At 39.2% G+C, this 11803-nt stretch overlaps 1 protein-coding gene across 6 annotated transcripts in view; it reads left to right on the top strand.

Annotated features, from left to right (window-relative positions):
- The window catches only part of PHF20 (PHD finger protein 20), a 77688-nt gene extending 66710 nt beyond the window's left edge, over positions 1-10978 (top strand). For 5 of the 6 annotated variants that reach the window (XM_019473123.1, XM_019473126.1, XM_019473124.1 and 2 more), the window contains 4 exons: positions 1436-1631; positions 4539-4938; positions 6369-6552; positions 8173-10978. In XM_019473123.1, the coding sequence (XP_019328668.1) occupies positions 1436-1631; positions 4539-4938; positions 6369-6552; positions 8173-8315 (923 nt within the window). In that variant the 3' untranslated portion in view covers positions 8316-10978. Of the gene's footprint in view, positions 1-1435; positions 1632-4538; positions 4939-6368; positions 6553-8172 lie in introns of those variants that run through there. The other variant, XM_019473128.1, reaches the window with a different exon arrangement.
- The last annotated feature ends 825 nt before the right edge of the window (positions 10979-11803 follow it).

Genomic DNA, 11803 nt, shown 5'->3' on the forward strand with positions numbered 1-11803 from the left:
TTTCCTCTCGTCCTGTTGCTTGTTACTTGGGAGAAGAGACCGACATCCCCCTCGCTACAACCTCCTTGCAGGTGGTTGTAGGGAGTGATGAGGTCTCCCCTCAGCCTCCTTTTCTGCAGGCTAAACAACCCCAGTTCCCTCAGCTGCTCCTCATAAGACTTGTTCTCCAGACCCCTCACCAGCTTCGTTGCCCTTCTCTGGACACGCTCCAGCCCCTCAACGTCCTTCTTGTAGTGAGGGGCCCAAAACTGAACACAGTATTCGAGGTGCGGCCTCACCAGTGCCGAGTACAGGGGCACGATCACTTCCCTACTCCTGCTGGCCACACTGTTTCCGATACAGGCCAGGATGCCATTGCCTTCTTGGCCGCCTGGGCACACTGCCGGCTCATGTTCAGCCGGCTGTCGACCAACACCCCCAGGTCCTTCTCTGCTGGGCAGCTTTCCAGCCACTCTTCCCCCAGCCTGTAGCGCTGCATGGGGTTGTTGTGGCCGAAGTGCAGGACCCGGCACTTGTCCTTGTTGAACCTCATACAGTTGGCCTCGGCCCATCGATCCAGCCTGTCCAGGTCCCTCTGCAGAGCCTTCCTACCCTCGAGCAGATCAACACTCCCGCCCAGGTGTGTTTCTGTGATGTGGTGTTTCTCAGGGTGCTGAGCTGTTTTCTGAGAACATCTGTTGTAACAATACACTTTACAAGGGTGTGTGTGCGCTTTTGTTGGGTTTTTGGCTTGGATTTTTTTGTTTGTGGTTTTGCAATTTAGCAAGCATCTCAAGTTCTACTCTTTCCTGCTAATACCATTTTGCTTGGCTTCTTAAGTTACTCTTACTGATGCATTTATCACATTTAACATAATTTCATTTCAGCTGTTGTTGATATTCCAACCTCTTAAGCTAGAATTAGCATTATTAATACCCTGATGTAGGCAAGTTCTCCATCAGAACCTCATCATTGATTCCTTTAAAATTTACTTTTGAGTGAATGTACTAATACATGTAGGATGCTTAAAAACAAGACCATTGGAGAAGGGAAGTTCACTGCCTCTTGCTGCGTTTTTCTGTCTGCAGAGAGCGGTATTCAAACTATAGCTTTAGTTATAATCATGGCTACTAGACAGTGTGATACCCTGCTAAAAATACAGTTTTCTCTGTGCATTAGCTGCAATTACCTGTCGTGGATGTCCTTTGATGGAATTTGGGGTCTGAATGCTTTTATAGTGGGGCAGAGGTTTTTGACTGAGGTTATCATCTCACTTCCCACTTCACAAGTTCTTGGTATCTTCAGGGTTTTGTCTGCTATTATAGGATCTTTATTGGTACTGTTGATAAGAAAAATAATCTGTTGCAAGACTTTGAGATAATCAGAATTACTACCAGTAATGTTAACATGCCATAGTTAATGCTTCATTTTAACACACTCATTACTGTTGCTTTAGGTCAGAGGTCCAGCTTAAAGTACTGGTATGAGAAGGAGTGGTTAAGTAATGGTCACATGCATGGCTTAGCATTTTTGGAAGAAAATTATTCCCACCAGAATGCCAAGAAGATAGTAGCCACTCACCAACTTCTTGGCGATGTACAGAGAGTGATAGAAGTACTGCATGGACTGCAGCTGAAGATGAGCATATTACAGTAAGCAGTATATAAGTATCAGTTGGCATGTTCTCAACGTGAATTAGATTTCAAATAGTAGAAAAATAACCAGAAATTCAGACTGATTTTTTATCTTCTTTGTGGATATATAACGACATAGTTTGAATTGCTAACGTGATCTTGGAAAAGAACTTGGCTGTTTAAAAACTACTTAAGTGTGTTGAGGAGTGTAAATTGACTGTGTATAGAAGGGTTGGGAAGGTATGAAGTAAAGAGGGAGAAAACTAGTAACAGCAGCTTCTCCTAAAGCACCTAAATGGATTTAAGTAGCAAGAAGAGGATAGGTGTATAACCGATGGCAGCATTCTTATAACACTTGCCTTCTCCATTCCAGTAATTCTAAATCATAGCTTTTTCCAGCAGAAATCAAATCTTTTTGTTCGGCATAATGTGCTGCTCTGTTGTAGTGGGAGAGCAGTTGCACCTTCAGCAACCTGTAGCAATTCACTTCTATGCAAAGATTATTACAGATATATATGAAAAAATAACATATTCTGTAATCACTGTAGAAATCAAGTTTTCTGCATCCTTTCCTGTTTAAAGTCATCCTTGGGTTCTGATGACTGAAAAAATCTTTTTCTAACTCAAATCCAGCAGTTTTAAATTGATTGAATTCCATATTTATAATTCATTAGTTGATAAATTGCACAGCAGCAGCTATTTGGAAAGCAAAGCTTTTAGTGTTTCCAGTGTTCTTTAGAACTTTTTTCCCTTAAATGTAATCTGTGGTGATGCAGTAGGGCCACTGGCAGTACCTGAAATGCTTAAACAATGGAATAATGCTTAAAGCACAAGAGTAGCAATTTTAACATAAGGTTTTGCTTTTCTATTATGGTATCTTTTAGTCAGATTTGTAAGTAACCTTTCGTCTTTGGAGAGGGTAGAACATAAATATTGTAAGACTACTCCTTAGGCTTTTTCTTAAATAGCAAGACTTTAGTTTGTGACTTTCCAGTTGTAGAGTAAATTGAGATTTGCATAGCACTAAGGTATGGAGCACTGGGCAAGTGTGTGATGCTTGTTGCAGACTTTGTTCCTTTTCTCTCCCATCCTGAAGTTGGTGTGATGACCAGGTTTAATTAAAGATGAAGTGTGGTCCTGTTAGGACCATCTTGTTAAAAGCTATAGGCCCTGTTTATCATTACATAAATCAGAAAGGATTTTAAAAGTTGCTGAATTAGAAGAATGATTATGTTGTTGATGCAGATCTACCATCTAGGGGAGAGGAGATGATTTCACAGCTGCCTGAAATTATTAGGAGAGTGTTGCTCAGTATTTCAAGGAGGTGGCAAAGGATCAGAGGTGATGTTGACGGTGCAATGGGAGGGAGAGCCAGCCTTCAGAAGGCAATAGTTAAAAGGTTGCTCAAGTGTTAAGCGTTTGAATTTTCATCCTTATATAGCTGGTGCATCATCTTTCAATTTTCTGTCTTCTGTAAAGTTATCCCTTGCTCTTTGCTGAGCAAAATAGTGCCTTTAGGCGTAGAATATCAGTGGAGCTGGAATAGAAAGCTTTGGTAAATGAACACTTGGCTTTTGCTTTTCTAGATGTGCCTTCAGGATTGCTCACCAAGGGTATCATAGACATGGAGTCCTTGGTATCATAGACATGGAGTCCTTGGAGGTAGAGGCGCTTGTATAAAGCGGTCTGAGCAAGTCCTTGGCAGTTGTACTAACTGTAGTTTCCTCTGATAGACACTGAAGAAACCTTAGCTACTGTAGAATGGATTAGAAAGCAGTTACTTTGGAAGTAAAATGGTCATGTTTTGTTGAGTGGTTTGGCTAACAGCTGGAAAAGCTGGATCAGCTTAATGGAGTAATTCCATCTGCCTTTGTTTGCAAGGAAGCACAGAGTGGGGTTTTGGGGTAGACCCCCTCCTTTCTGCGCAGCTGAATGCAGGTGCTTTAGGGTCAGGATTTGCTTCTGCTGCATTCTTGCAGCCTGTAGCAGATAAGCTGCTTACCCTTTGAAGATAAGCAGGTTTATTCTGCTTTGCTCTCCTTTTTACTGCTGTTTTAATGCCTGACAGACCTGTGGAAGAACAGTATCAGTTACAATGCTCACTCTAAATTTTTTGTTTGTTATATCTGTGTAAGAATCCGATACCTATAGTTGTCCCTGCTGCTGGAGTAAATAACGTATTACTCAATTTGAAAACAATTAAAATAAGAATTTTTATAAGAAGCAGGTAGGGGGACTATGGCATGTTGGTGTACCAGGCAGTAGAGTTTGCTCAGCATCTTGGGATTTAAAGGAAAGTTAAACTTCTAAAGGAAATACTAAAGAAGTTCTACACCACCACCCCCCAAGTCCCCAGTTGTTGTTATTAGAGGGTTACAAAAGATCAATGGATTGAATTTTAAAGTTTATTTTGGGGAACTACAGGCTAAAGTTTGATACTGAGTGGTTTGAGGGGGTCTTTTTGTTTTACTGGTGTTTAAAATTGTTAAAATCTTAGTTTAGCTTCAGTGTACTTGACTTGTTTAAAATACTACTAAAAATATCCCGGTGAAAATGAGTTTATGCTGTTAATAAATTGCAAATATTGAAGCAAAATGCTTCTTCAAGGGCAACATTGGTGAAAAGTTGTATGTATCTATTTGAAACTTATTCTTCAATTTTTTTCTTAATGCCAACACTTGGCTTGTATACCATGTTATAGAAATGAAAATAGTGAACCTAACAGAACATTGTAGGAAGATACACAATTGAGGTCAGTGAAATTATATTATTTCAGAATATTTGGGTATTTTTTACTGATTACGATGACTAAAGCATGTAGTAGTTCAAATATTCTTGCTTAATTTCTTTACCTAATAGGGTAGTTTGCTCAGTCACTTTGAAGTTTAAATTTGGTGGGTGTTTTACTTTTTTATGTTTGGACAGAAATAAAGAGCATCCTGACCTAAAGCTTTGGTGCCATCCATGGAAGCACATTACAGTGGATGAAAAAATTCATACAAAACACATCATTCACATTGAGGAAAACTGTTGCAAAGAGGAGATGGCAAGTTATAGAACTTGGAATGGGACAGTTGAGAAACCCTCAACCATTCCTTCTGTGGAGGAATCTTACATTACGAGTGAACACTGTTACCAGAAGCCTCGGGCCTACTACCCTGCGATAGAGCAGAGATTGGTTGTGGAAACGAGAGGTTCAGCCATGGATGATGGAGTAAATAGAATAAGGGAAAATGGGGATGATGCCCTGTCAGAGAGATTTGGCTGGAATCTGGACCGAGAAATATGCAAGATGGAAAATGAATCCAAACACAATTACTCTAAGGTATTTGTATTAAAATAACCATCTCTGCATAGAGGATGTGTTTGCCTGGCAAAGTGCAAAACTCAACCCTTTTTAATAGTATTTAGTTTATTTGTGGTTAGTTTTTTCCTATGCTGTTAAATTTAAGTTGCCAATATGAATTAAAATGATAGACGCGATCAACTCCTCCATTTCAAATAATTAAAAATAAAAAAAAAATCTAGGTTGAAGAGGTCTTCTGGACCTTAGATCATCTGCACAGTCTGTGAAACATGCATTATGGTCCACTGGCAGTTTATTGCTGCTTACTTTGTGTGTGTTAAATGTAAAAATAAACACTAGCAAGGGGATAGAGAGAGAACAGGGCAAGCATGTATGATGCTACCAAATAGGCTGGTGTTCCAGCTTTTAGTTATTTCCATCTTGTTCCCATGTTTCTTTTAATAGTTACATTAAATAAATTGATTCCAGGTTCTTCAGGCAGCATTTCATGGCGGAAAAAAAAAAAAGTAGCCTGAACTGATTTTTAAGAATGATCACCATTGAATAGTCCTGTATCTTCTTCCTACTGGAGCACTCTAGTTTTATCTTTTCAAGTCTTGGTTCTTGTTTTCAGCTCTATCGGAGGCCTACCTTTCTACACCTCAGTGCAAAAATTTTGCTTTGATCGGTTAGTGCCAACTCATATGAAATACGGCCTGACAAATGTTAGAAAGCCTCTGGGAAATACTGACCTCCCTTTTCTAGGTTAAAAGGTTGTTTAGCTCTTATTTCATGCATATGTAAGCTGTAACTTATGTTCTTTTCAACTTCTCTATCAAATCAATTGAGATTGCTTTGTTTCCCAGAAAGGCATATATTTCAGTTCTTCAGTCTTTTAGGAGCCTTTTTCTAAATCCTGTCATATTTCAGCAGAATGATGAAAAAAGTTAGGGGAGTAGAATCAACACTGCTGACAGTGTAGTCAAATTTTATAAGTGGTGGTAATGTTTTTTTACCAGATGCTTTGATGAAAGTTTTAGTAGAATTGAGATTAGATTCCTTCAGGAAAAATCCCTTCTCACTGCAAAATAATTTGCTCTTTAGTTGATCACTGCCATGTTAAAAATGGCTTTAATGTTCCCTAGGATGCACAGATTAAATGCAGTATCTTCCAGCTGGAAGTTGGCAGGGAGCTAGCTACGTGTATATATGTTATCTTTTGAAAATCAGATGCTTGTGAAGTGCAAAGAATAGGTCTTAGCAAAATACCTAGAAAAGCGTGTCTGTATTTAGATCCTCTTGCTCAGACTGCCTTAATATTTGTGTATGATCTCATCTCTGTGTGTTTCCATCTTCCACTAGCCTAAGATTAGTTGAGCAATTAGCTTGGGTAACTGTAAGGACCCAGTCAGTCTGGCTTACCAATTCTGTTTCACTGTAATAAATATTAATGTATGTATTTCTGCTAGGTAAGAGAGTCTGTCTCTAAGAAAGTCTCTCCAGAGGAAGCTATTGAAATGAAATTGCTGGAAAAAGACAAAGAAGGAGTTGTGAACTCGCAGCTGCAGTGGCAGCTTAATCTTTTAGCTCACGTGGAATCTCTGCAAGATGAAGTCATACACAGAATGGATTTCATTGAGAAGGAGCTAGATGGTAGGTAACATTTTCCTATTTCAAAAAATTAATTGTATTTAACAACTACCTGTTCAAAACATGTTAACTTGAATTTTACTTCTGCAGACCTACAGAGAGATGAGTGTTGCTTTGTCAGATTTTCTGCATTTATTAATAGAAAATAGACATGCTGCTGATGTCGGGGTGGATTTTAAAAACAAATTAAAACTGAGCAGAATTTTATAGAAAAAGTTCTAGTTAGATCACCTCTAAATACTTGCATCAGATGATGTAGTAGAATATCTTCCATGTCTTTTTGCTTTCAGGTTTTTGTCATTTTCCATAGCGCTTCTGTGTATCTGAACTTCCCTGTTCTTCAGGGACTTGCTGGCTGTTTCAGTCTATTCTAGGTGGCCTCTTTGGTGCACAAGGCTCTTATCTTTTCCTGTCTCTTCCAAATTCTTAAATGTCTCTTGAAATTTGTTTTCCTAGTAATGGAAAACTTCTAAACGCTTTATGTGTTACATTAAACAATCCAAGATAGTTCTTTTTCTTAACATCTTTAAGTCTGACCATTGGTTGTGTAGTGGTTACAGCAGCAGCTTTTCTTGCAAGGGTATTGGGAATCTAACCTTTGCCGCAGTAAGAGTCCTCTCTTTGGTTCAGTAAGGTACTGAAAAGTTGAACAACTAAAGGAATATTTCAGGTGATGAAGATCAATCAGGCCTGTAATCATAATGCCTATTTCATAAATGAAGAAGCTCTAGTTCACAGAAGTCAGGCTCTTTGTATCTGCTGCAGAGCTGGAGGGCTGCTGAGAGCATTGCTACTCTGATCAGGAATTTTCTTATTTCATGGCTGGATGTGTCAATAGTTGGGTAATGCCCACTAGTTCTCAGCAGATACTGCCCTTAGGTTAAACTAGCCTGTAATCTAGTTAGTGGCAATGGCCACTGCTGCTTCTCTTGGCAGATGTATTCTGTCTTCAAGGTTTCAGCCTCCTTCCGTGATCTGTCCCGTCCCCTGAACTCATCGTAGTTCAATGTGACCACCCTTCTCGTGGTCGTATTACATTGTCACCTGAGTTGTCTTTGGTCAGTAGTATGTCTGGTTCTTGTTTCCTGCTGAGAAGCTTTAGAGCAGGAATTCGTTTTCTTTGTGCAGTAGTCTGCTGTTTGTGCTTTTGGATTTCATCCCCATTTTCTGTTACCCAGTTCTTTCTGTCTTGGCCAATTGTATTCTGTATTGACGACAAACTTCTTTTCATTAGCATAGTCCTGTCCTTTTAGGATCTTCAATGAAAATACTGTATATTTGCATCTAATGCTGATCTTGAAGTTTATACCGTCAGAATATCTTTCTGTACCGCAGTGTCCTTGCTCTGGAATTGATACAGATCAGAGGAAGTTTAGCACCAGACTTCACAATATCTAGTCCTAAGTTTTCCTCCCTGCTTTCTCCTAGGAACATCTGGGGTTTTTTTCTGCAAAGATTGGTGTGAGGAGCCTGGTTTTCTGATTTCTCAAATACCACGTGTTAAAAGTACTGCCCACCGCGCTCTCAAGGTTCACAAAAGATTTAAAGAATTCCTGTTTTGTGACTTAAGGTGGTCTATTTGTTGAGAACTGGAATAGTTGACAGTTTTGTTTTTCTTCGCAGTTTTGGAGAGTTGGCTGGATTATACAGGAGAGCTGGAACCACCAGAACCGCTAGCTCGACTCCCACAACTCAAACATTGTATAAAGCAGCTTATAACGGACCTAGGCAAAGTGCAACAGATTGCACTTTGCTGCTCAACGTGAGACTAGAAAATGTTGGAGACTGTTATTGAGTGCGAAGTTGGAGCATCTGATGTGAACAGCTCTGTATATTTAAATTAAATTAGCATGCTGGTTGCATGTGGTGCAGATTGACTTCAGGGATTTGTGAAGAAGTGCTGTTCAAAGAACAGCAAAAAGGTTATTTTATCATAATTTCACGTTTATTAGGCAATTAAAACGATATGGAAGAGGTCATACTGTTGTCTTCAGAGGTTGGGTGTTGGTTGATAAATTATACTTAAATTTTCACTCCTTACAAGTTGCTCATTGAAACGGTAGACTGAAAATAATTAAATTGACTAAAAATTGTGCCACTGAAGAACAGAGTTCTAAGAGCCAAAAATGTTTAGTTGACAGAAGTTGTAAATAACTTTGCATAGTTTAAGTGACTTGTGTCATGTTTTATTCCTTCTGATTTATGCATAATAGCACACAGTATTTAATCATTAGGAAATGTTATAACAGTTTTCAGACTTAGTAAGTATGAATGTCCAGCTCTTAACTATATCTGTTATGTGGAGGTTTGCAAGTAACAGTGGCCTAAACCCCACTTCTATTACGTTAAATAATGTAGCAGAAGGTCACAGGTGGATTGCACTTATTTTCAGAATAAATGATTGTTTTCCATATTTATCCTGTCACTATCACATGACTTGGTACTGGGGAAACCCATGAACGTTGTGTTTATGTGCGTTCTTGAGCTCTTAAATATGGCCATACTGTGCCTCCTGAAGCAGTGCTAGTGGGACACCCTTGTTGCGGCAGTATGAAATACCGCTGTGGAAAGACTGGAGATGCCCTCGAAGTTCCAGACTTCAACAAGGTCTGTAATGGACGTTACGTAGTTTTCTACCCGTTTGTTAATAATTGCCATTCCGGTTATATTTTGAAATGTAGACTTTTTTCAATACTCTGAACGTGTTCATTGTAAAGACTTACTTTCTGAATGTGTGGTTTTGGGAATCAGTTTATTTTATATTTGTGTAAATAAAGCCTCAAGATCTATGCATGAGGTACTGTCCTCGCAGACAGTGAGTGGGTTATTATCTTAAATGGTGTATGTTCACAAAGTCCCTTTTTATACCTTAAGTTTTAATTTTCTGGTTTGTATTACTTTGAGAGCAAGGTGAAAATGCTGCTTATGTTCAAGTCACATACAGTACCTTTTGAAATGTTGGTGTATTGTAAGTATTTGAGATGTTAAAAGTCTTTCAGCTGCAGATCATAGCTCCATAAATAATGGCTGTGACTTTAGTTTTCCTTCCCAAACGTTGCTGAGTTAAGTTCACTGTGGAAAATGGTTAAGCTGTTTTTGCAGTGAGAGGGTGTCCTTAAAAAGCTGGATTTGTTACCTTGATTTTATTGTGTGTGATGGTACCACCAAAGGGTAGAATTTAAGCACAGTTGTAATTGAAAGGCCCGTAACTGTACAAATTACTAATTTTGGATATGAATCTGTAATGTTTGTATAGTGCAAAGAATAATGTAAACTTGAAATATCCAATATTATTGTAGGAGTTAATGGTATCTACACAGTAAATATTTTATTTCCTTCAGAAAACAAAATAATTAGGCTACTCTAGGTAGTAACTAAGGCTTTTGTGCCAAGACTCATTTCAGGGAATAATTTGTCTCACAGTTTTATAGTACTAGTTGGTATATAGTGAATACAACATATGTACAGCAGAAAAATAAACTTATTTTTCTGTAACACAATTGGAATAAAGCTTACATGATATTTAAGAATGACTTCGCTCTCTGAAGATGAGACCAATGCTTATACCTTGTCTCATTCCTGTTAATGACACCTGAGTTCATGTATACTGTGTAGCTCTAGAACAGGCGGCAGCAACCAGACAACCGGAACAGCATTAGAAGGAGCACCCCGGACAACTGTGAAGGTTTTTGGGTTTTTTCAGGTGAGATCGACCAGAAAGGTGTTCCCTGGTTGAAATCTGTAAAGCAAGCACTCCGACGGGGCGTCTCTTGAAGAACGTAGCAGCGTTGTTAACAAGTCAGCTGTGCTTACAGTTTGAGGGTGTGAAAGCAGGTAAATTCCTGAGCAGACTTTTCACTCCAGCGTGGAACTTCTCCTTCCCAAGCAGTTGCTTTTTGTGTGTTCATTGTACATTCTTACTTTGCCAGTTTATTTTTGCTCAGGGCAGTACTTAAGATTTGGAAGAAAAGGCAGTTCTGATGGGTGAATCAAATGGCAAATACTGGAGACTTGTTTTCCTTTAGTAGAGCTAGGGAAGCCCTTGCAGATAAAGACTGAAAATATTTATTTAAAATAGAGTAGCATTTCTCATGTTCAGGAAAGATTCTTTATTGTGCTCTGCCTGGATTCATTTTTGTCCCTGTTTTTGCAAGTTTCCACATTGTTATTTCTTAGTCTGGACCAACTGTTCGGTCTGGCAGGTCACTTTCTTTATTTCTTTAAATCACTGGTAAGTGAATGCAAAGTGGAGCCTTGATGAAATGAGCAAACATTGCACTGTGGATACATAAGTATATTTGTCTTTGTTTATGCACTATTAGAACTGAGGGCGCTGTATATAGAATTTTGCTTTGGAGCAATATTTGCAAAACTTGAAAACTTCTGTATCTTGGTGTTTGGAATAAATAAATAGGTTTTTGTTGGTTAAGTCTTAGTAAAGTCTTTGTTTCAATTAATGATTATTCAATAAAATAATATTGGACTTTCTTTCTTCACATGGTATTGAAATGCAGGTACTGTAGTTTGACAGCAATACAGATCTTAACTGTTCCTAAAGTATGGAAATGATTGTTTTCCAGATCTGTCTCATATAAATATTCTTAATAGGTAAACTGTTATGTATTGTTTCATGTCGGGTATTGTTTTAGCGAGGAGGTTGTACATTTTATTCCCAAATCCTAGTAGATGTAATCTGACCCTAATTTTTGTTCCTATTTCAACGAGTAGCCTACCAGGGCTGCTGCTGAGCACTTGGCAGTGTCGATGAGAGAGAGGCAGCTGGCTCATCCCTCTGATGATTCATTTCGCAAAGACTTGAGTGTTGTGGGTAGGAAGCTGCTCTAACCAGAACAGCGCAGCAGTGTACCATCTGGAAGTGTGTGTACGAGACTTCTGCGCCGGGAGACAAGTGTGAAGCCAGGATGCTCGTTCCAAGCATGCAGAGACCTGAAGGTGTAGCTTCCCTGAACAGTTCCCAAAACCAGGTGAATTAGGGCAAGTGCTGTCAGCTGCACAGTGCAAACTGCATAGAGAAAAATATGTAATTTCTCTACAATTTTCAGGTGGAAATGCGTTCTGCCCATGTAGCAGTGGGCTAGCAGTTGAGTTTCAGGTAGGTTTGGGAGGCTTGTGCTGGAAGGGAATGTGGGTGCTGCGCCTGTGACATTCTGAAAGCTGCTGTCATACTTCTGGGCAGCAGCAGCAGCAAGGTTGGTGTAGAAGCTGCATGTTTACTGTGTGAGGAAGTGCTGCT

Source organism: Aptenodytes forsteri, unplaced genomic scaffold (assembly GCF_000699145.1).
Source record: "Aptenodytes forsteri isolate BGI_AS27 unplaced genomic scaffold, ASM69914v1 Scaffold38, whole genome shotgun sequence".
In the NCBI taxonomy this organism is placed as follows: domain Eukaryota; kingdom Metazoa; phylum Chordata; class Aves; order Sphenisciformes; family Spheniscidae; genus Aptenodytes; species Aptenodytes forsteri.